The sequence below is a fragment of the Lonchura striata genome, chromosome 2, assembly GCF_050655825.1.
Source record: "Lonchura striata isolate lonStrDom1 chromosome 2, ASM5065582v1, whole genome shotgun sequence".
Classification (NCBI taxonomy): domain Eukaryota; kingdom Metazoa; phylum Chordata; class Aves; order Passeriformes; family Estrildidae; genus Lonchura; species Lonchura striata.
Genome location: NC_140704.1, coordinates 8,928,419 through 8,954,506, shown reverse-complemented (window position 1 = coordinate 8,954,506; position 26,088 = coordinate 8,928,419). Strand labels below are relative to the sequence as shown.

The 26,088-nt window shown below is 37.8% G+C and overlaps 1 protein-coding gene across 3 annotated transcripts in view; it reads right to left on the bottom strand.

Moving 5' to 3' along the window:
- The window catches only part of UBE3C (ubiquitin protein ligase E3C), a 71,410-nt gene extending 46,170 nt beyond the window's left edge, over window positions 1-25,240 (bottom strand). The window contains exons 1-10 of one of the 3 annotated variants that reach the window (XM_085572945.1): window positions 24,894-25,240; window positions 14,541-14,594; window positions 11,775-11,849; window positions 10,995-11,141; window positions 10,216-10,331; window positions 8,764-8,921; window positions 6,624-6,777; window positions 5,626-5,846; window positions 5,190-5,344; window positions 3,109-3,296 (exon numbers count right to left, since the gene is read on the bottom strand). In XM_085572945.1, coding sequence (XP_085429071.1) covers window positions 3,109-3,296; window positions 5,190-5,344; window positions 5,626-5,846; window positions 6,624-6,777; window positions 8,764-8,921; window positions 10,216-10,331; window positions 10,995-11,141; window positions 11,775-11,849; window positions 14,541-14,594; window positions 24,894-24,959 — 1,334 coding nt within the window. In that variant the 5' untranslated portion in view covers window positions 24,960-25,240. Of the gene's footprint in view, window positions 1-3,108; window positions 3,297-5,189; window positions 5,345-5,625; window positions 5,847-6,623; window positions 6,778-8,763; window positions 8,922-10,215; window positions 10,332-10,994; window positions 11,142-11,774; window positions 11,850-14,528; window positions 14,595-24,893 lie in introns of all 3 variants that reach the window. The other 2 variants (XM_021526553.4, XM_085572946.1) reach the window with 2 other exon arrangements.
- Between the last annotated feature and the right edge of the window lie 848 nt (window positions 25,241-26,088).

Below are 26,088 nucleotides of genomic sequence, written 5' to 3'. Positions count from 1 at the left end.
AACATAAAGCAATGCTTAAAAAAAGAAGATTAAAACTGCATACGCAATGATTTTGGCATTCAGAAAAACACAGCAGTGTCAGAAGGCTGCCTAAGGAATGACCCCAACAGCCCCTGGTAAAACCTGGCTAGCTCAGCACACATATGAAGACAAACTGCTCAGATCACACCAGAGTGGCATTTGCCAAATGTGCTGAACCACAGGCTAAGATGAGCAGTTTCAGTCATGGAGCAGCAGTGAGGAACAGGGACTGTGGAGCTGTTAGTGAGAGAACTCGTCAGACACTGATGGTGACTGACATCCCAGCACCAACACAGCTTCCACCACCATTCAGCTGAAATAAAGATGAAGGCTAAGGTATTAAATTACACCCCAAAATATCTTATAGAAACAGAACATACTTATTTAAAGTATCTGTTTGATGAAAAAAGTCTTGCAAGTCTCTCTATAAGAACTACTGTCCAAGACACAAGTTTTCTCTTTTTTTTTTAGTAACTGTATCCAATAATATGTATCAACTTCATAATGAAAAGATTAAAAGCCACATCCTTTTGAAAACAAGCAGAACTCCCAATGGTTCCTTTATAATCAGGATTTTATTTTACACCTCTAATCCAGGTTACTGAACACAGGGTACAGGTTTTTTTTTATTTTGTATTTGTATTTTTTTACAGGTTCTTCTTGTATTGTGACCTTTTTTTAATTTTGCTTGATTGCATATTTCCAGAATTATTTCAGAGTTCATCAAAATTCTTAATAACTAACCCAGAGCAATGTGTGTTTTCAGTTATCCACCTCTGAAAATTGAGATCTCTACACAGACCTAGATCTATAGATCTAGATCTCTGTCCAGAACATCAGAAAATAATTTTACACGTTTGCTCCTTTCAAAACTACATTATATTTGTGGGCATCTTGTTTAGATCTTGGTCTCTCTTAAAAAACCAAGGAAAATACTGAGTTGATTCAGCAACACCAATGTTCCTAACACCACACAATATCAGCATCATCAGCCAAATTATAAAGGTACTGAGAAGCCTCAAAAAAAAAGCATTCAGCTTTAACAGAGTAACACAAGTCTATATTCTGAAATCCTCATCTTTGTCCAAGAAGGAAAAAAAACTCAGAACTATAAAAACAATACTGAGATATTTGTTATTTTCTCCCTTCTAAAGCCTGTGTTGATCTTAGCCCAATCATCTTGATATTGAAAAATTATTTTCAATCTTTACTGTATTTATCATCCAATTTTCCAGATTTGAAGCTTCTGTTTTTATCATTATTTTATATCACATATGTATATGCTATTAAACAAATGAAGTCTTTTTAACAACTCCTATTTTAAACCATTTGACCCAGTATGATTTCAAACATGAAACACAAGAGCACTATTAAGCTCTTAGACTAGATTAAAAACAATTTGAGATAAATTATTTTTGCATAAGTATTTCAACATGGTTTTATTAAGTAGATATACTTCACTCTGGATATTAAGTAATTTAAAAATTTCAAAGTAAGTGCAGCATCTTTCAAAATACTATCATTAAATTTGATAAAATTATTTGGACATTTAAAAAAATCACCAGACAAATAAAAAAAGTGAAACTTAATGACAAAATGTATTTTAATTATCTTTTTAAATTCCACAAATAAGCATCATCTGTCCTTCAAAAACCACTCAAAAATTATGTTTAGAATAGCTGCTTGGTAAACTAGGCCAGGTCTAAAATGCACTGAGAATGGGACAAAAGACTGACAGTTGCTGAAATGATAATCCCTGACAAACTTAGCACTTACAGCTGACTCCTAAGTCAAAACTAGTAATTAAATGTTTACTTTAATTTACCAAATATCTATGTAAATCAACTTCATTTTGACAACAAAAGTAATTGTGCTGGTATCATTGACAGAAATCTTAGTATCTACTACTCATTTCTAAAATTCAACTATTCAAAAGTCATGATTTGTGAATTATTTTCTACTAGAAGATGCTGAGTAGAACTTTCATAACGCCTGAATTTATCCAATGTGTAAATAGCTTATTATCACAAATAATTGCAAAGACCCAACACAGCTTCTGAGAGGAAATAGATGCCATACTCATACAATTAAAGTTCAGTGACTTCTTTATTCATTAAACACCCTTTTCCACACAGTTCACCAGCAAGCCTCCAGTCAAAGCAGTGATGCATTCAAGCTCAGTAATTACTATCCAAGGCAATGTACTACTTGCAACAATAAAGCTGGCACACTAATTCAACTGCTGCTATGATCTTCAGGTCTCACATCCTGCTCTAATGCAATTAGTCTACAAAGAACTAATTACCCTAATCGAGCAATCACAGTTTCACTGACATCTTACTTCCTCTAGAAGCTATAAACACCATTGGGCTAAGATAGCACCTAATTAGTTTTCTGTATCACTGTTTACAATGCAGTTTGAATTATGTTTACAACATTCCCTGAATACTTACTTTACTACCAGCAACTACATAGGTACTCAAAACTACTTGCACCAGAACAGTGTTAATACTTATGGGTCTCAGTCTGATAATAAAAAGGTCAAAAATCTTCTCCCATTGTTCTAACATTTGTGGTTTGCAATCTTTGTAAAAGAATACCGTGCAAAGGAACATGTCCTTTATTTTCATCTCGGGTGCCAAACCCTCCCAAAACAGCAGTGATTTTCAATAGTTAGGAATTATTTTAATTTGTAGCAAGAGATTTTGGCATATACTAAAGAAGGGTGTGAACGAGTTGGTTTCAGTGCTCAGCTAGCCAGAGAGACTGGGGAATTCAGAGCACTGAATGTTTTAAAAACAAGGGAGTCCAATTTCTACTAGAATGATACTCACACTGCCTAGGAACATGGGAACAGATAAAATGCTCAGAAGAATCTTGAGAGGGCATAGTGAATAGCAAGAAAAGTAAGAAACAATCCACTCTTTGGTTTGCCTGGAATTACTCTTAAATTCTGAAATTCTAATTTAATTCAGCTAGTTGTACAAGACAACACATAAAAACTACACATAGAATTTAAAACAAGTCTATCTAAGACAATTAATTTCAGATATACTACAGGTCAAGATGACTATTATATCCACTTGCCTGACTTTTGGCACCATCATTCGGTGTTGTACCATTAGTGTGTGGCAAATTGATGCCATCAGGGTAAAGACCTCTTCACTGGCTGAATCTCTCCAAACCATGCTTAGTAGAGTGTTTGTCTGCTGTTTTGTGTCCAATTTCTTGAGGCACTCCTCAGTTATGTACTGGACTGATATTCTCCCATCACCCTACAAACACATCAAAGGAAAGTTTACTTTTAATTCTTTTTAATGGTATCTCCTTTTCAATTAAAAAATACCTCCAAATGTAACTAGAATGAAGTTTTCTTGTACAATAAATAAAGCAGAAGCACATATGTATATCCAAATTTTTTAAATATCAGGTCCAAGAGCCAACTTAAAGCCCCAGGCAGGTAAGTGTTGAGCTTTGAAGAGCATCCTTCACTGAGGCCAGTGGAAATACTGCCTTTACTACAAGTATGCTCTGTAACACTTGCATACAATTAGACAAAATCTCTAACTGGCATGAAAAGTGAATAGTCATTTCTTCTCTGCTGACATCAGTCAGCACTGGACATGAAACCCAGAAATGGACCTTGACTTTAAATTCCTTTATAAGTACTATTTTCACATTTACAATTCTTGGGTTAACAAATGACAACAAACTTCAGGGTGGTCAGTACATGTCTGAGTAGTACCAGCAGTGTGTGAAGAGGAATGCATTCTCTTGGCATGCAACTGAGTCCACCTTAACCTTTTCCTAATTTCCTGTCTTTATCTTGCCCCCAACTGAGCAAAGCTGTAAGGCTCATTGAAGGACAAGTTAACCAGTTATAAATTTTAAGAAAGTGGGTTCCCCACCCACTCACCTTTTTTTTCCAATGGTAAGACAGGCATGCATTAAAATACAGAATAGGTACAAAAAAAAATCACAGGAGAAACACACAAAAAACCATATTGCAATAAGGAATATTATTTATATAAAGTCTCCTCAGAGCAGTTTTTTCTTAATTTATGAATTACTGTAAATTATCTGTGAACAGAAATTACTGCTTTGTTTTGACCTAATCACCTCCTAAGTATTACCGATCTCTAAGCCACAAGTAGAATCTGCCAATATTTATATTGCACACAGCGTGTGTGTCTGGCAAAGAAAGTATTTTATTCACACTACACTGGTAAAGATGTTGGTGTGACAGTAGCATGCAGCATCTAAAAACACTCAAGTAAAATGCTGCAATTAGTCTCTGGCAGCATGGTTCTTCCTAAGTTTTTTTTAATAGACTTTAAATATGGTGAAATTTCTCACTTTCCAGAAGAAAAACATGCACACTATGTCCTTTGAATAGCTGTGTCTTCTGAAAGATTACATAAAGGCCAGTAATAAACTGCTGAATTTACATCTGTCCAACTTTGGTTAGTCCAAGCCTTGATATGAGTAGTAGGAGGCTAAAGTCAGCACAGATTTATTCTATTTGTAAGTTTAAAATATAGTGAAGAAGTTCTATGTATAACAGTGTCTCTATGTATTATTACAGAAAGCAGGTGTTGGATTCTATTTGTAAGTTTAAAATATAGTGAAGAAGTTCTATGTATAACAGTGTCTCTATGTATTATTACAGAAAGCAGGTGTTGGTTTCCCTTTTGAGGGCTTTTGAGTTAGTGGGTATACAACTGACCTATTCTACAGCATAAAGACTGTAGTTATTTCTACTAGAAATGCATTTCTCTGAGGAAAAAAAAAATGAAAACACTAAGTTGGAGTATCAGTGTATTTAATGATATCTCAGCATCATTGTGGACCTACAGAATACAGAGAGTAAGAAAATCTCTGTAAAATACAAATGTAAAAAGGCAATTTTAAGCCTTTTTTAAATAAAAGCTTTGTACTTTCACAGACACGTTATCAATAGTTTTGGATCTATTGTTACAGTAAGGAGTTTGCTTTAATGTAAGCAATCAGTTCCATTTACTTGCAGGGAACAGTCATCAATTTTTAAGAAGCAAACAGGCTCCCTTCTACACCTATAGAAAAATACTAGACTTAGAGTGATCATGTTTTTGCCTATGTTTGCTGCTGCTGCAGTACAAATCCATTCACAGGAATTCTGCACTGCTTACTGGTGTAGTTGTCATTTTACTGATCTCCTCATCCTCATCTTCAGAATCACTGTTTTCATCTTGACACTTTGTACCAGCAGCAGACACAGGCAGCTGAGAGAGAAAAGTCTGGAGTACCCTCAAATACACAAGAAGTCCTTCCTCTGAAAGGGATCCTAGAGCACATACATAGAAACAAAACATCATCAGCGAGATCATAATGTGCTATAAAAAATATTTTACCAGAAATACCTGACCAAAACAAGTTATACCAAATCTTACCAAATTATTGCATTTTTATAATGAAAAGGGTAAGAATAGGTAACGGAACAGATCTCTCCAACACTTTTATCCACAAACTGTCCTTTTTACTTGGCAATGAACCAAGCTGAGGAAATACGTAACATATTAATTCTAACATGAAGAAACCAATGAATTGTCCACTCAGCTTGCTCACCCAAATATGTTTTTCCAACTGTTAACACAAAGTAGAAGAGCCATGGGGCTTGATCACTTCTTCTTGAACATCCACTTTCTGCTAATAATAGTGCATTCAGAAAGAGTTCATAAGGGAAAATGGTCTGCACATCAGCAAGCGCTGGAATGATGAAATGGAATATCTGATCTGTAAAAGGTGCTGCCAGAAACTCCTCTGTGAAGGCTGCAAAAATCTGCTGCCTGAAAGGAAGAAAAATTGTTGCTATAGAAAATACAGGCAAAATTTCCCACTATTATATCAATGGAATAATAGATCATTTTGCAAGTAAGAACACATCCATCAAGAGGACTTCAAAGATGTGCTCCATTAATTCCATCCTAGCGCATCAGATTTCTCAAAAATTAACTTATTATACTAAATCCTCTTCCTAATGATCTTACATGCAATTTTATCCTTTAAACTTTTCATGAACTGGAAGAAAACTATTCTGAAATTAAATATATTTTAGTAATATTGAAGGGAAAAGAATACATCTAAAAAACACTTTTTACACAAATTCCTATTGTAACAAAAATACTACTGTATGTGATACAACCTGAATTCACGTTTCCTCTGTTTACATATCTGACTCTGACTCTTGTAAGCTGCCTTAGTAATTTCTCTCCATAAATCTCAGCTCATCTGTCACAAAGTTCTTTTGAACTCTAAAATTCTTTTCATCTACCCTTTGCTGCATCTCTGCTCTCACCTAAATTTTCCACACCCTCATTCCTGTGTACTGATACATGCTATTCTCTGTGCTCTGTTTATTGCAGCATTCAGCATTTTATTGCCTTTTTCTTAAAAACACCTGAAACTACATTGTTTCAGTGATGTACAGTGTTACCAAAAAATCATTACTGTACAAATAAATCAACAAACTGCACTGGAAGAATGACTGGACATTAGACAACAACAAACTGCACCTCTGTCTATAGCAAATGAGTACACAAATGTTTCATATTATCTTTATTTACCTTGCACCTTCTGGACAGGAGCTATATGTAAAGTGCAATGGCTTCAGAACATTCTCCAGAAGTATTTTTGCAATAGGGACACGAGAAACATCAGAATACTCAATACTCGAGGGAAGCTTATTGTTAATTAACAAATAAAGCGACTTGTAGTAACCTGCAAGTAAAAAAAAAATCACTTTTAAACACAGCATTATTTTTCTTCTTTTCCATATAAAACAATACAAATGAAGTTGAAAAATACTGTCTAATTCATTACATGAAGCTTGACTTAGGAAGACATTTTACAATAGTCCAAGTCACATTCACATAATTAATAGATCATATCAGCAATCTCTTTGGAAACATCACAGTATAAAATCATTCATAGATAACCATAGTCGGAGTCAGTTTGATTTTGAAAGATCAATCAGCTCTTGCTGATGAAGCAAATACTTTGATTTTTAAAAGAATGATTTCTGACAAAGATGTTCTCTTCTCCTTTGAGTGACTCTAGTCATGTTGTCCTTTCACTCTTCCAGAAATGAAGAATTTTCTACTCTTTTCCAAAATATGACTGCATCATACAGGCAAGAGGCCTGCTAGCAGAATGTCCCAATTCTGTGAGCACCTTGCCTTAGCAGGCTGAAGAATACAATCACTATTTCCAGAGCAGGGCTCCCTCAGACAGTAATAAAATGCATTATCACCCACGCCATAAAGACATGTATAGAGAGTAATTTATTTTTGTCTCACTGAAGTACAAACGGAACCACGTGATTTCATTCTTCTTAAACCAACTTCCTTCATGCTCAATGAACTCCCAAAGTAAGACACAAGTTCCACAATTACAGGAACACTGTAAATGCATAAACAGTGTCACATCACTGAGAGCCCTGTCTAAGAACCCTTCTCAGGGACCACCTAACTTGTCACAGTGGAAGGCCCCATAAATGAATGACTTTGCAATGCTCACCATACACACATGGAAAGCAAATTATATCCAAAAGCATACACTAATGAAAACTGGTAACAGATTCTTTACAAGTTAAGCATCAAAACTTATAAGGAGATAGAACATTTGCACTTGCACAAAGCCACTTTTTTTTTTTTCATTGTAAGTAATTAGAAAGCTAAATTTTAGTAAAAAATGTATGATTCTATAATCTCAAACTTTTGTGTATCAGTTGTGAGGACAGAGTATTATACTGAAAATAAATACATGCATATTTATAATATACAAACCAATGTGACAAACCAAGTTTTTGTTATGCCAAGGCAAGTAAAATAAATGTGCTACATTAGGAGTAATTTTTTTCCTCATAGTGACTTCAACGTACAGTCCTTAGGATTAGGTAGTCAAGTCCACTGAATGTACTGTAAATATTATATAGAAATTTCCAATAACCAATGATTAGATGATGATCTTTCTGCATTTTACACCAAAGAGGCTGGATCCAAGAGAATTCTTCCAAAATGTTTTTGTCTTTCCTCATGATCCACAAGTTTTTCAAACTCAAGCCACCATATGAAAAAGGCTAAATAATTTATTTTGGACATTCCCAGAGTAATAAAGTTTCTTTGCAACTAATTATTTTGGTGCTAACTATCCAATTCATTAACTTTTGGTATGTTTGCACAGGTGTCACTGACTGCAGTTTAGCAAATGGTTTTGCTGATGATGGTAGGAGAGAAATAAAAGCCAGGCTACCATCTCTGCTAAGGTGTCTGAGTGCTGGCAGGATGAAAAGCCAGTGCCAGCCTAGAATAATAATGAATATTAACATTTACAGAGAACAGTACTGCAATAAAATGACCAACTTTTACACAACTGAAGTTTAGATCTGCCACAGTGTGTGTCCACATGAGAGTGTTAAACATCAACTGGAATAAAACTTTTGTTAGGCAATATCCACCTACTCTCAAAAGCTGTGCTACAGCTCTGTATAAATAACTTAGTAGAATATTAAATTTATAAAGAGAATTTCCAAAAAAATCAAGCAGCTATTTCTCAAGCCATGACCTCATTACAAGGACAATATCCACCTAATGCACAGGTTAGTGTATGTAGCTGTGGTAAAGACAAAAATTTGATTAAGCAATGTGGGCTTCAGGTGTTCAATTTTTGATTATTTCCCAGAACTGCTGGTTCCTAGCTACTCACCTTTTTGAACCATGTAGTGCAAAATTTGTTCAATTAATGATGTCACAAAGCTGACATCTTGTAAAACAGGCAAATACGTATTCTCAGATGAAAATACCTCAAGCATTCTCATAGGAAGTGCAACATTCAGACTGTCATCATTGCAATTCTGCAGTAGCCTATAAATGAAATTAAAATTATTTAACAAGAGATTTCTCGTATTTCTTCACACATTCATCTTAAAGTAACTTATTTCTATCTACTTGGTTTCCAGGTGCTCTCAGCGGTTCAGCTACATCTTTTTGATGGCATCTTTATAATAATAACTCCTGATTTTAGGGTATCTACGAACATAACATTCTACTTTTAAATCCTACTAAATTCTTGCTCTGAGTGATTTGAAAATTTGGAGGTCTACTGCATAAACTGGAAGAGAAGCAAAGAATAATACATGTTTTACCAACATGTACCACTAAACATATTAAAAATGAAGCCATGAAAGTCCCAGAGCAACATGAGATGGGAACAGGTGTTAGGGAACATCACGTGCATAACTAACACAATATGTCTTTGATTACAAACTCAAATATTAAAAATACAACCATTCCCACCCTTTTAACAGCTTGCATATGTTATGTAACAGCTACCAGTAACCACAGAACTTATGATGATTAAGAGCCTATTTAGAATTCAAAGTATTTTTTATTGCGAGATGTGTACGGATTGACTTGTCCTAACAATGTGCTTTCTTCCCTATCCATATTAAGAACTGCATTTACAAAAACAAAATTTCCACTGTAGTGAAAATGTACGATTCCATGCAGCAATACCACATCTGTGTCCCACTGCACATGGACTTTAAAGGCCAGCACCCAAGTCTTCTTTAGAATCTGGTGTCACTGTTTATCATACATACACTCTACACGCTTATAAGAACATAAGCTTTAGTGACTTAAATGAAACACTTTTCTAAAAAACAAGTATTTTAAAGCTCTGCAGAGTGTAACTAGTCCCTATTATTGATAAGAACAAATATGTTGTTTTCTAATAATAGAATAACAATAGCTGCCCGATATTCAGGTCACCTTAACAGATTTACTTTCCTGTGACTCTCCCACTACAAATAATAAATGTAATAATGAAGCCAATAATGTAACTGCTCAATATGCCTTCCTCTCAAAATAAAGTGTGAGGAAAGCCATATACAAGTAAGAACACACTCAGGCTTATCCTACAAGAGCATCCCTTAAGCACATGTTGAACTTGAAAGTCAACAGAACTTAAGAGCATTTGACTGTTCTACATGGGAACAGGTATCCTATATCATGGCCAACACATATGTAATATAAACAGTCCTCTACATAAAATTAATGTGCATTTAATACTTCACTTGCTACAAAAAGAAACAAAAAAGTGCCCAACATAATTTCTGAACGTTTTTTATACAGTAACATGTAGAAAAAAAGAAATTACCTGCAACACAGCCCCAACAGTCTTTTTATTTGGAATAAGCAAGTAAGTCTGTCTGGACCATCCAATTGCTTAACAAACTGAGAACTCTGTTTAATTAAATTCTGACACATCCATACCTGCAACAAGATATGGCCAAGTTTACAGTTTATAATGACAAATTCTATCATCTATGACAACTCAGACAGTAATATTTCAGTGCTGTTATGGATACCTTTGGAAGACTTACAAAGCACAAACTCAGACTGAATCATGTTCAGTTGAGAAAAAAAAATTGTTATTCATTATAAACTCCATGACCACTAAGTACTAAACTTTCAAAGTTAAGACTGAGTTACACCATCTGGTAATTTTTTGTTTTTAACAAGCCATAATTCTTCAATGTGCACTATGAATCACACCTTCTCATACATTTGGGAAGCTGGCAGTGACTTTGCAATTGATATGCCAGCAATACTGAACAGTGAGAAAAGAAATACCACCCGAACACCTTGGGAATGACCATGGGGCTAAGCAGAAATACTGTCTAAAAAATAAAATCCTAATAGAAGTATAGTATTTTTAAAAACTTAGTGTGACTAATGCACATTGGTTTTTTCAAGGCTTCATTTGACATTTTCAGTATGTGTGTGGGCACGTGCACTTGTAAAAACTAATGTTAAGTTATTGTGACTAAATGAAAAACAGCAGAGTGCAGTGAAAAGTGCATTCTGAAGTGAAACACTACTTTAAAAGTGCATGAAGTGCAAGTACTACAGATCAAAGTATGTAACAGTACTCACCAAACGCTTTGAATCCTCATTCTGTCTATAGAAAAAGAGTAACTGGCGAACCAGAAGGGTCAAATTCGCTCCATTAGCAGTGGAAAAGGTTCCTCCAGACTGAGCCAAATTAGCACAACGATCAAATTCACTTCTTTGGATAGAGTACTTAAAAACAAAACATGCATCAATACATCAGTAACAGTCATGATTCGAAACAGAGCAAAATTTCAGCTTCCCATCCAGTGAGGTTGCAAAGCAGTAAAACAGATACAACACATGTTTGTTCAGAGATCAAAAAATACACATGGTATCATAACTCCATTCTGTAACTCAAAGCACAGTTGCAACAAATCTGTTGCTTATCAAGCATTATCACATCAAACATTTTAGTCCAGTTTACTCAAATTAACAAATTTAAACAAAACTCTTTCTTAGGAGAATCTATCCAACAGCAATTTAGAACAACTTTTTGACTCAAACTACCACCTTAGCAATACTATAAATACAAAATTAAAAGCTCCACTGGTGTGTGAAAGTTCTTACTACCCTAATGCTTTTTATCAAATTTATCAGCTTAAAAAAAACATTGCAGGATCTCATTCAGATCCAGTCACACTCATGCTTTGTAGACTATATATCTGTTTACTAAAACATTGAGCTTGAAATGAAAATGCTGAGAGTGAAAAAAGAACATCCACTTTCTCAAATACTCAAAATCATTTTTCAATGAAATTATTTATTATAAGTCTCATTTTCAGCAAAATTATTTAGCATCTTTCTAATTAATCAGGTACTGACTTGATGTTTTCTGTCTCTGTACCCTCTTACAAATGACTGGATTATTATTGCATTTTTCAGCCTCCGCCTTTCTTCCTGTAAAACAAAGCAAGAAAACTGAAATCAACACCATAGGACTGACTCTTATTTCTACCATTTTATCAAATGTATTTGTATTTAATATGGGCTTTTAATGAAAATGAAGCAGCAATCATTAGTCAAATAGATTATTTGAATGTATGTACCTAATAGATATAAATCAGTGAGAATGCTTTTTGTTTGTAAATGCAAATTTACCATTAAATATTGCAAATTAATCTTTAATACTCAGTAAGTATGTAATAGTACAGAAATCAACATAAATATTTTATTACTTTGCATCACTTTATTGTTAATGCATTTTATTAGACAAAGTCTTAATGCTATGTTGAAAAATGTTGAAGGATTCATCAAATTCAATTACATAATTCCTCTTTCTGCATACAGCAGCAAAAACTGACAATCCACTTATTTGTTTTCATTCAAATAACAGAAAAGCACAGTTTAGATGTGAGGAAAACAATACAAAAATCAGTTATTTGCAGACAGTACCTCTGTTAAAAGGAAATGAGGCTTAAAGTGCATTGTGGCCCAGAAGCAAAATCTATAAATTAATAAAAATTCTTAGTCTCTTTTCCAAACCAGATATATCTAATGAATCCTTTTATGACATCTTCCTCAGAAAGTGGAAAGAGTAGCAAAAATCATCCCTTTACAATGGCTCAGAGGAACTGAAAGCCAGCTTGCTTGAGATGGTATGGAAAGAGCTTTTGGAGGGGTCCCTGATAACACCCTGAGCATATCCCATTACAATAAATATCTATGGGAAGTAGCTGCTGTAATTATATTTCTAACAATATCCATATGGTGCCTTAGGGAATAAAAGGAGGGAAATAAGGAGTTGCTCATGAACCTAGAGCTACAAAGCACTGGATGAAGGAAAAGTACAAGGATCAAGAAGCCTGCTTTAAAAAGAGAACTTTTAGCCTAATCAATCCTTAAACTATATTGAACCTATAATTCTGAGGGTCACCAGACAAAACAAAGCACCAAAATGTTTTCATATATTTCATTCAAATACTTTTGGAAAGTTCACATAAACTTTCAAGTCCCAAAACCTTGATTTCCAATTTACTGTTCTATAAAGACACATCCAATTTAAAAGCATGACCTGAACTGACCAGAGAGAACACCAGACAAAATTGCTATTCAAGGCCTATTTTATTTTTCTTGGAAAACCCTGGTTCTTAAAGCAACTTATCTGAATAAGCAGATTCTTGAAGACTAACTGCCTCTAAATCATAGACCAAAATCAAAATTTTGATGGACCAAAGGATATTTCTCTCTCCAAAATATTGACAGTAAAAGTGCAATCAGAAGAGAGTTTCAGAGATGCAGTGTCTCTTCATAAACATAATGTAAGGCACAACTAAAACACAGATAACTTTTCTTCCTCTCTAGGTACCGGTTTTATCTCAGGACACATAATTGTCAATTAGAGACTCCTAACTGCAAAGGTTTTAAGTCTAAGGTCACTGCTAAGATTCTGCTACAGGCAGTTTTTAAAAGCCATAGTTGATTTTATTCTCAGAGGAGTCATTCATTTTGTGAAAATGTGCTCCATACCACAGCAAATCACTGTGTGCACATGTGTACCTGCACTGGGATGAGTGTGTGGCTCTACACAAGTTTTGCAAAGAACAGAGACAAGCAACTGAATGGGTTTATGGATCACAAAGAATAATTTTTACATATGTTACTAGGAACTCATTGACCATAAAGCTGATTGATAACATGGAATTCTGAACTAATAGGTGAAATCCTGGTACTTGAACTTAGTCTATAACTACACACCCATGTTGGAGAGGAAAAAAAAGCACTAACTGTCCACAGAAACTGCAGAACTTCAGCTTAATCTAGCATGAGTCAAACACACCTTTAAGGGTCAAAGAGCTGTTTTCTTCATGAGCATGAAACTTGCATAGTTACATTTTTAATCAGTATTTAACACCAGGGGTTTTTTTACTTATATGGGAGAGGTGGGGGAAAAATGACAAAATTAACATAGCGACTCAAATTCCATACTACTAAATTTTGGGTTCTTTATTTCAGTGCCTATTCCTCCTCTGCACTGTTCCAGTCTGAATTTTCCAGAGCAGTAAGCTCCCATCATAAACCAGTATTAAGGTTTCTTAAAGCATCACAACTCAGCTTCTCACTGGTCCTTCATGAGCAGGTGATTTCAAAGCACTTAGGCTTTCTTGAATTCTTTACAAAGAATTCAAGAATCATTGCTCTGATTTTACCTTCACAGAACACAGGTACACACTGGGGAAGTACTAAAGGTCAGCCAAGAAATCATAGCAGAACCAGGAGCAGAAGAAAGTTTGCTGAGCCTAAGACATAGTAATAGATTAAGAATAAGGTAAAATTTGCAATTTACTAGCCAAATCCTTAGCTCTTCTCAAAAAAATACTAGATCAAATAAACACCAAAATAAAAGGGAAGCTTCCCTATGTACCTACTGCATCTTTTATCTTCTTTTGAGATGAAAAGCACTTCTAAGGAACAGCTTAAAGCACTCAAATTATTTTGCCAATTAAAGTATACTTTAAGGCTATACAGAACTTGCAAATTGAATGAAAACATTGCTGAACTAAGTATGACTGCAGCAGAAGTACTTTGCACTGTAAATGTAACACCAAAGGGAAATACAGAGGCCAGGCAAACGCTTACAGGCTACTTTACCTCTCGTTTTCTCCTTTCTTCCTGAGTACGATGAAGGAGAGAAGCCTTTTCTTCCTGTAAGACACAAATAAAGACACTACTGCATTTTCATTCAAAACCACTTCAACTCTGTTCAGGATATTTAATGCAGACCTCACTTCAGGGATTGCTCAAAATGCATAGCACATAAAACACAGAGAAAACTCGATGTTAATAATTTTCTGAACTCACAAATACATGGCATGCAGCCTTCCCAGAAGAACAGAGATGGAGATAAGTTATGACCCTATGAAAAGGGACCAGCAAAGAGCAGCAAACTGTACTGATCCCTGTCCATATTTGTGCTCTCAGCATCCCAATTACCCTGACAAACATATCTCATTTACAAATGACAGAGCTGAAGCACAATAAGGTCCCAGTCCCACCAGATCATACCAGAAGTCTGAGTGTTTTCCTTGCCTGGAGGGTACATAAATCCCTGGCCCAGGTGCACACAGCAAGCTGTGGCACGTTCAGAGCAATCACATCCTGTTCCAAAGCCCCTTGCTTTTGTCTAACTTAAAAAAAGCATGAAGCTCTTGTATTTACTTATCCTTTTCCCCAAAGCTTGCCCAGAAAAGATGTCAAGAGAGACACAGCACAAATGGCAGGAATTTTTTCTTTTAAAATTTTGAACTCTTCACCCAAATTAAAGCTACGTACCAAAACTTTCGGACAGTGATCTCACCAACAGAGAAAAAGACAAGAATACTAAAGCATTCATGAGGCCTCAAAGCCCAATATTATTACAACAGAAAAACCATGCATTTGCTTTTAAACCACAATTTTATACAAGTACTCACTGATTACAATATATAAACAAAGCTTTATTTGCAAGAGTCTCAATGATGGTTCTGGGTAATTTCCAAGGAAATATACAAAATAACTCAATTTTTATGTACCGTATTCAGTTTCCACTGCAGACAACAGGAGATGAAAGCACCCTGGCACCTTCCCAAATCCAGTCTAAAATGCACAGCAAATTTAAGAAAACTATTTTCATTTTTTGACACTACGACACAAATGACAACTTAGTTTTTCTCTGTATGCCCATATTAGCCTAGAGAAGTTAAAAAAACTAAAAAACACTCAAGCTGAAAATGTATTTTCTGTATTTTAATACAGAAAAATCAATTTGAAGTTGGCACACAAATGTTTATAAAATTTTTAAGTACAGCTGAAACAACCATGCTGGAATACTTTTAGTGTCTATCAGTAGATACAAAGCATGACAGCACAACTCTTCAGCATTTCTGTTTTGAAGATACAGAGGAAGGAAAGTCATGATTCTCTCGGTTTCTTTAGGATAGAAAATACTCTAACAGACCGCCAAGAGAGTAAAAAAAAAAAAAAAAAAAAAAGCCCACAAGAAGGTTAACCATCTTTCCTCTAAAGACAGCATTTATGGCCAAAGACACCACTAACTACAGCTATTGCCCGCTAAAGACAGGGTTTGCTCCATGTGTTAAACACAGGACAAACAAAGTAAGGAAATCCATACATAAGGATGATGTATCTCCACTCAAGCAGTACAGAAAGGCAAACACAAAGACAAAACAAGATACTAAATTAATAATCAAGAAATGGCTTAAAGTTTCAGGACTTTTTCAACAGTTGATATCTGATGCATTAAAGAAGTTGGTGAAATGTCCCAGATTAGAAAGGACTGTGCTGCAGAAAGCACAATGTAAAGTGCATTTCTGCTTAGAAACAATGTTTTGTCATTTGTCCTTACACTTCAGAGATAACTGAAAGAAAAAGCAGAACAAAATACAGGAAAACAAATTGCTTTGTGTGAATAGAGAAGAGAATGGAATGAAAAAACACAAGCAAACACAGAAAATACAAATTATTAGTAAATAAAGGGAAATAAGTGGCCAAAGGGTTTATCAGAAATAAACAAGTTTAAATCATTTGAAGAGGGAGATAGAAAAGGGCAGTGCACCCTTAGTGTATCACCAGCTTTCCACTGATGAAGACCTGAGCCACTTTGTAGCAATCAGTCTTTAATACAATCCACTCTCAAACTAACAAAAGTTTCCAGTCAACCACATACTTGCTTTGAGTACTTGCAAAGAAAAATGCCAACTTGTTAGAGTATAAATTAAAAGAACTGTCCTAAGACAATAAAATATTCAGAGATAAGTACATGCCACCTTTAATGAATTACCATGGGTAAAATAATACTGTTACTCATGTTCACAAGATATACACAGATCATAACTATGACTAAAGAATACATTTAAATTAAAGTCAAGAAAAATATACCCCCTTAAAGAGTTATTAAACCAAGCTGGAATACACTGTCTCTTCAGAAATTAAAAAGTAACCATGCATGCGCAAAGTAAAATAAACCTGCAGTGGGAAAGAGATGAAAAGAAACATGAAATAATCTTCTTCCAATACAAAGGGCATTCTATCAAAATTACTTCTTAAAGGGAGTCACCTCTGAAATCCTCCCTGAACTGGCCCTTGACAACCAGCACTGTGAAAAGGAGCCGAACTCGGTAGCGGCTGTTCCGTGGCTAGTTGTGAACGACAACAGCGCTCCTCAAGTGACACCCGTGTGACAACTCCCACCAGAGCCTCCCTCCGCAGTGCTGCCAGCGACAGCCGCAGTTCCACAGCTCTCCTGCTGCCCACAGCCAGGGCTGCTCACAGCAGGCCATGGCCCGACAGGAACTGCCAAACCTGGCTCGCTCCCACTCCCCACCCTGCCCTGATCCTGGGCTGCTCACGCCATCATCGCCTTTCTTCACCTGCCACAAGGGCACACGTCAGGTGTCGAGTCTTTCTTCCAAGGTAGGCAGGCAGACAAGGTAGGGAGAATGAAGCATGAGCTTGTCCTGACTCTGTCACCTCTAATTCAAAAGGAGTGAAAAGCCATTCCCTCAGTCACAGTCCTGACTTTTTATGATGTGGTCTTTTTCCTTCAGGCCTTGCCCTCCCAAATGCAGAACAAGGAATACACCGACCGTGAGTTTCCATGCAACGTAGGACACGTGGCCGTGTCCTGCCTGATGCACTCTCCAACTGAGAAAAGACAACCAACCTCCTGCTCTAGCATTTGAGCTGCAGCACCATGAAAAACCCCATTTCAGAAGTTTTCTGTGGGGCATGGCACAAAGAAACAAGAAATGTTTCTGTGTATGTGACAGCAAAACACAGAGTGACATTACAGAAATGACTCTGAGGGTAAGAGAGGAGGGAAGAGGTTAAAACAGAAGCAGAGGGAGGACAGTACACAGAAAGGAAAATGTGTGACTGCCATCAAAGAAATGCTGAGTAATATATGAAATGTTAATTTGTACACGGGGATAAAGTACACTTCCATGTACTGTGCTATTCACCACAGCAAAGTTCCTGGTGGCAGAACTGCTCTGAGGCAGCAGCTGTGAGCAGCCACATCTGACAGTGGAACGATGTCAACGCCAGTGCTTCACAACCAGCAGTTCAATCCATAATGAACAAAGACTGTTCAATTAAAGTTGTTTTCTTATCCTTGTTTTGCTGAAATACAATTTTTGGTTGCAGAAGTATGTTTGCAGAACTCCCAGCTTTCATGTATCCTAGCCAAAGACTGAATAAGGTACACAAATATAGAAACTATTACTCTTTTCCTTCTGCATTTGAACACTTTGTCTTGAGAGAAATAAACTTTCAGCCCTCTTGGCTCAAAATCCAGATTCAGAAAAACAAAATGTATACATAATTAAATCCTCCTCAACACTTCTAATATTTGCTGTCTTGTAAAATCTGAAATTGAACACTCTTGGACAGCTATTTACTTGCTATCTTATAGCAAATAAATTTAAAACTTAAACATACCCAGATGTAAAGATGAAACTAAAAAATTACTTTCAGGTACCAGCTAAACACAGATTTTTTTTTAAAAATTAATAATAACACACTGAAGCAAAAATTTAGTATTATTAAAGCTTGATGCTTCTTTATAAATGAAGAGGGTTTATTTTGGTTAGTAGCTGAGAATGCTTTGCACTTCACATTTCAAGAGGTCATGCAAAGTACAAGGCATGACTTTTTATGAAATTTTCTTTAAGAAACAAACACTTGAACTTTTTTAATTTTTGTTGACAATTATAAAAACTTGTGTGGTTTTTATCTACAAAATCCAGGAACTTGAATCTTTTTTCCTTTCCCTAAAATGAGGAGCATGACTTTACAGCTGAATTTAACTTGAACCACATAAAAATCAGTAACAACTCCCAAAACAATTGAAGTGACCTAAGCAATTTATAGAATAAAATTCCTCTCAACACAAGTATTCAGTAACTCCTGCCAATAAATGGAAAATTTTTTAACATTTGTTTTTACAGAATAAATGTGGCCACTGGGAAATATCCCCTACCTTCTCAAAAATGTTTCTATCTCCTGACATTATTTTAGACCAGATGAACTCCAAGTGGGTTTTTTGATCTGAATAGTAAAAGAAATTTGCATTTTAAAATGCTTACAACAATACCTTGAACTGGACCTCAACAATTTAAATTCCATTGAACATGTCTGAGTACGTTCAGCAGCCTGAAATATTCTGCTTTTAAGCAGTTTGTGATTCGAATTCTTAATAATGACGTAAATAATCAGCTAAGTTTATATGTAGAGCAGACAATCTTGCAGAAGGAAAGGAGCTGAACCATGCCCAGGAGAGGCATCTAGCCCTGCAAAGCCTGGCCTCACTGCAGTCAGTGTCACAGTGCTTGCCAGAACACACCTCAGCATTTCAGCTGAAATTCACCCTGGGATGTAGGGAGCACCTGGAACCTCTCCTATCATGTGGCACCCACAAAACCACACATGGGGGAACCAGAATTTGCTTGGAGACTCTAAAGGCCAACTGAAAAGCAAGAAAGCTGCTTTTACATTTATGCTCAGTCTGTCCCTATTATGACTTCTAAGATGTGTACTGTACACAGAGCTGTGAGTGATTTCTAGTGGAAGGTGTCCCTGCCCAAGGCAAGGGGGTTGGAACGGGGTAATGTAATCGTTAAGATCCCTTCCAACCAAACCATTCTGTGACTCATCATTTTCTCAGGAACAAGGGAGGAAAACATATTTTAAAAAGCATATTTTTTTTATTTGAATCTGAAAAAATAGCAAATAACTGATAACAGCATTATCACTGCTGTCAGCTAACTACAACTCCATCTTTTGTAGCTTGATTTCAAATGAGGAGAATTTCATTTGTTACAGAGAGAAAAGGAAGCCTAAGAATCAGGGATGCATTAACTGCGTAGTTTCCTACTGACAGGCAGTCATTATTTTACAACATAAAGGTTTCCTCATACTTCCACACCACAGATCTGAAATTCCAAGAGTATTTCAAGGCTTAGGCTGTGACACTGCAAGATTCAAGCTGACTCTAGAGTGAGGTGTGTAGCTGCACACCATGTGCCCAACAGGACAAAGGTCTTAGTAGCCAAGCACTGCAATTCCTTCCATTCAAAATAAATACTCAATTTGTAATTGTAATCTAGAACTCCCATACAATAAATCCTTACCATCATTTCACCTCCACTGTGGCATGATGTAGAGTTAAATAAGTTATAATAAAATAGAAAATATTCCTTCCTAAAATTATTAACTATTTTCCTCAATCCATCAGTAAGAGAGAAATAAAACTGGTTTTTAACTGCCCCATCAATGCTTATATCCTACAGGCATCTACCATAACAATCAATCCCAACATGGACAGATCTCTCCATGCACTGGCAATTTTACACCCTACTGTTTGTAAAATTTTAATTATAATTCCACAAGAAGTTATTTCATGTGTAGACTACAGACAACAAAGAGCAAACAAGGTGTTTCTGGAGTTCTAACACTGCACTTCAGCTGAAAGCAGGGGGAAATATAAACAAGAATCTAATGCTTAATGTCATGCTACTAATTTAAGAAAGCAAATCAGAAACTACTAAATTAAAATATAAACAAACTTTGTAAATTTAATATCTCTTATTAGTAAAATGTCCATATTAAAATAAATTAGTAAGACTTTTTAAAATACAGATGGAGTCATCAATATTTGCTCATTAGTAAGCTTCTGTGTCTCCCATAAAAAAGGCAAAGACCAAAAAGAACCCCAAACTCAATGAAGTGTTTTCACTTTCACTTTCATGACCCTGCTAACTCATCCGTATTACAAATGCTGAAAAAGGAGGGGTTTTGAAATTATCGCATAATGCATTATCATTTAAAAATCATCTATTTTAAACAGTCTTGGGATTTGTAAAAGTATGGTTTAGACAGCTCAAGTGATACTGTACATTTGACTTAATACTCTTTCACACATTTTTCCTGTTAGACTTCCAAGGTGTCATTCATACATTTCACAATGTAATCAAACAATGTGGAGGTACAGAGCCCCTTGTACATTCCAGCATTGGCCTGGGGATCCCTTGCACGGATGCACTAAAGCATTGCTACCTCAAATTTTTCTTAATATTACTGAAATGAATGAAGTAACACTAGGCCTGACAGTCCCAAGTCAGGCTGACGTGGTTAAACCGATTTTGTGCTGTGTTCAACCTCACGCTAAAATCAGTGAAAGCTGACAGCTGTCCCCAAAAGACCTGGTGACACTCCACCTAGCAGAAATATGTTCACTGCACGGGACACAGGGATGGGCTGGGAAGCAGCCAGGTGAAGGCACCATCTGCTCCAGTCCTCTCACAGTTGGGTTGGGTGAGGCCAATCTGAGCTGCACCCCAAGCCAACTCTTCATGCACAGATCTGCATTTCCTGCCTAACACACCACAGGCTCTCTGCAGCCACAGCCTTCCAGGCAACAATTGTGTCCTCTACAAAATGTCCATGAGTAATTCAAGATGTTCCCATACTGAACTCTAGTAACAGCACTCATTTTTGGAGGCTGCTTTACCTAAGAAGCACAAATACAGTCTGCCAGTTACAATTAAACTAAATTTGAAAATTTCTTTTGAAGAGCCTCATAACACACAGAACCATGTTTTAAAGGTGATGATAAACTACCCCAAAAATAAATAAATAAATAAAACCCTCTAAAATTAGTTTATCACATTGTAAATAATGCTAATGTCCTGTATCTACACACTCAAACACATAAAACAGGGCAAAAAGTCCAGATGAATCAGCAGATTCTTGAAAGTAGGTATGGAAGGAAAAGTTCAAACACCGACAACAGCACCTACATTTCTGCACTTCTGTACAATGCGTTATTATAATGCTACAATAATATTCTGAAAGGATCAGTCACTGAGGTAGTAATTTTGAGAATATTAATTTGCAGCCTGTGACTAGAACAAAAACAAGTGATGCTTGATATGGGTGGAATGAAGTGCCTCTCAAGAGCATACACAATTCCAACCATAACACACATGATATAAGATGCAAACAGCTAAAAACAGACCCAAAGCTCTCTGTTTTTGTAATTAAAAAATGCCATACAAGCTAATGATGAGAAGGCACACTAGATTCAGTACCTTAATGCCACAATTATGCAAGTGCCCAGTTTTACTCCTATCATTGTGCTCTTACTGATAGAAAGTACTGAAGTCAGCCCCCTGTGAGGCCTAAGGAAACACTGCAGACACACACAGCAGTGCCAGACAGGTGTCAGCACATGTGAGTGTGCCCAACACAGCCACTGTTTGCAGCTGCAGTTCCATCAGCAAAACCACACTTCTAATAGTGTTGCTGATCACTATTTTGGTGTAGTTGCACTCATTTCAGGCCCCACTGGCACCTTTACCACTGACTGGCTCCTCAAACAGGAGGTTTTGTCATTGTTCTGCAGTGGTGCAACTATGTTTGGGAAACTTCCCCAAAGTGGGTACAGAGTTATTCTTAGCATTAAACAGCCTGCATGGCTCCAGTGTTTCGGAATGGTGCCTTCTTCTACCAAAGGAATCACGATAGGCAGCACTAAGTATGCAACTAGCTGCCAAAAGCACATCAAAGGTACAGCTTCTAAAGAATACACCATTTAGGAGGGCAAGGGCATTTGTCAAAAAAAATGAGGGTTTTTTTGTATGTGTACCAAAATCTGGAAGGAAACAATTAATGATTCAGCTTTCTATAAAAATGAAGCTTATACATCTGAGAAATTTGATCCCAAGGAACCTATGATGTGAAATGAGAAACTCACATGATGCCTAATTCAGGCTTACCTAGAAACAGACATCAGACAAAGTCAAAAGATAAAAGCAGATATATTCAATGAAGGGCCTTCAGGTACATTAAGAGCAGGTAAAACCTTCCCAAGGGGCTACATCCAAAATGAACAATGATCATGAGTTTCAGACTGATACAAGTTTGGTCTATTTACATATCAGGGGTTAGACCTCCAATTACAGCTTCAGATAATGAAATCCTATTCCCCCAGTTTGCTCCAACCCAAATCATTTTTGTTTATACTTTTTGGGGCCTGAGGCTGTAGGGTGTCCTCGGATAACAGGCCCAGAGGGATTGCTTTGTCTAACCAAAATGTGAAGACAGTTAACTACACTTTATAAGGAGTTTAAAGCTATGCCCTAATGCAGTATAGGATTTGAAAAATACAAAATCTAAAATCTTAAGGCATAACACGGAACCCACAAACACTTCCCACAGTAATCTCTGCTGTAGAATGTTTTCACAGAAGTTCAGCTAAACTGCATTTACAAGTAATTTTTAGTACTTCTTAAAAAAATTCTTTCATTAGTACTGTACACGGTTTCTGAAAATCTTTCAAGCTCTTTCAAGGACACTCTAGGATGTCTATGTAACCATGATGCCCAAAGCTGCCTGTGATTTGCACTGATGCAGCACAAGCACTTTGGTGAACTGATGTAGAATCATGAAATCTGTGCACCAGTCAGTATCAATCTTGTCATGAACCACAACCTCCACTGCACACAGTGAAGGTTATGCATCAATTTCAGTTTCCAGTCCTTTACATGCTAATATTTGCCCTTGGAAATGTATGCCTGCATAACATTAATAAATTTGTCCCATATAATTACAATAGACATAATTCTGATACATTTTCATGAATTGCTAAGTGTAAAAGAAGATGTTATAGCCGTTGTTTACTACTGTAGGAGGCAGAATGTTCAGCAAGAAACACTACGAGCAAGTCAGGGTCAAAAGTTGCAAAGTACCTGAAGTGTACAGCTGAGGACCAGGGCATGTTCTGCCAACTCCTACTTAAGCTGGGGAGTATTTATGGCATTTTGACTCATGTAATGCCAGTTTACATGGCCTAATGAACAGACATGTCTTAAGATAAACAGAAGATGAATCAGAGGAAAAGCTGCATAATCTAAATACAGTTCTGTATACAATCTCTTGTAATTTCTTTTATTATGCCAAAATGCAAACTTCACTGTGATTTTACTATCACATATTGCAATATTTTTCCTCATTTCCTCACTGTACTGCCAAACCTCAAAAGTTTCCAAGAATCAAACGTGCTTTTAATGCACAGTAATAAAAACTTGAGACTTATTTATCTAATTAAAATTCAAAAATAGGAATGGAAACACTCGTTAGCTTCCCACACAGTCATCTCCAATGACAACGAGGAGACTTAGTATTTTCACAGTGAATTAAAGTGACCCCTACAGATCAGGCCACTTCTAAAAACACTCTGTCCTTTCTGTCGTTCTTCCGAAGTCCTGTGCCCTTCAGCGCTCGACTAAACATTTGCTTACCCTGTCCAATCAGCAAGATCTGAATAAATCATCCTGCTTCTTTCCCATCAATAAACACTGTTCGAGGAGATCAAACAGTCTGGTACAGCTGACAATTAACTGTTACCAACCCTGCGCACAACAAACTGACCGAACCTAAACTTGACAGAGACCGACCCGGCGGCCCCGGCTCACGTTGATGAACCTGCCCCGGCAACTGGGGCTGTGCGAGGCTGTGTGTGTGCCACATCCCCCGATGGGCAGGTCCACGCCAGACATCCCCACCGCAGGGAAATGACAGGAGGTCTCCGAGTCCTTTCCCCCTGGAGAGCGACTGCTGGGGAGGTGCCACCGGCCACGACAGCCGGGATGGATCGACCGCCGGCGGGGGGACGAGCCAAGGAGACATTTCCTCGCTTCCCACAATTCTTACTACACTACAAGCCTGGCATGGTGTGGCCTGACTATACAAAAAAAATTAATAATAACAGTGAGGCAGGGAGATCAGAGATAGACACATCATCAGGAGGGGAGGGTTTTTCTCCTCTATTAAACCTTAGTCATCGCTGCTCCCATTTCAGAAGGCCCGACAGTAAAAGCACCGATAACAGGGCGGGGGGCGACAGAACCGACACAGACACGGGCACGGCCGGGCGCCGCTCCTTACCTTCCTGCTCGCTCCTCCGAGGGACACCTTGGGCCTTGTTTTGAAATCGCCTTCAAAGCTGAACATGTTTACAGCTTATCCCATGGGGAGCGGGGCCCGGCCGGCCGGCAGGGCGAGCGGAGGGGCCGCACGAACCCCCCGGGCTGGCGCCCCGCGGCCCGCCCGCCCCCGCGGGGCTGCTCCCCCGTCCCCCGCCTTCCCTGCGGCCTTCGCTATCCCGGTCGCCCCGTTCCTGACCGGCGGCGACGGCGGAGCGTAGTGGGAGGAGGGAGAAGGAGGAGGAGGGAGAAGGAGGAGGGGGCAGAGGCAGCGCTCCCGCCGGACGCGCAGAGAAGATGGCGGCCGCCCGCCGCCCGCCGCGCGCGCTCCCGACACTCGGCCGCGCGCGCTCCCGACACTCGGCCGCGCGCGCCGCCCCGCCCCCGGCGCGGCTGAGGGAGCTCCGCGGGAAGCGGCCGTGCTGGGGGTGTGCCAGGGGAAGCGTCCCTGCTCCGGGCGTTCCACGGGAAGCTTCCCTGCTGAGGGAGTTCCACGGGAAGCTTCCCTGCTGAGGGAGTTCCAGGGGAAGCTTCCCTGCCCCGGGAGCTGCCTGCCGGTGCGCAGGGCCGGACTGCGCTGCGCTGCCGCGTCCTGCGCACCCGGCCAGAACCGAGCTGAGGGGGCAGCCGGGCTTTGCCGTGCTGCCCTCCTCAGCGTCATTTGGCTGTGGGAACACGCTTGGTACACACACACATATGTAATTTGTGCTTTCAGTAGCATAAGCATATCAGCGAATAAATAAGGTTGAAGAAGATCTCTGAGGTCATAGAGTCGAACTTTTCACCAAACACCTCCATCAACTAAGAGCCCCATCCGGTCCTTAGCTCCAGGGACGGTGACTCCAACTCTCTGGGCAGCCCATTCCGATGTTTAGTCAGCCTTTTCCGGGAAAAAAATTCCTCCTAAGTCCAACCTGAACATCCCTTTATGAAAAATGCATATTTTATGATTGGCTTTTCGCAAATGTTACAATGAATATTATATGTGTAATGTTAGAAACCTATGCTGTATTAATTCTCTTAAGTAGTGTGTTAAAAACAGCTTTAGGTTACAACATAAGGTTAAAATAGAAATTCTGCGATATAATGTTTGTTACAAGCTCAAGCGAGAAGATGAGAATCAATCTCTTCACACAGAGATGTCAGCGAACAGGGCC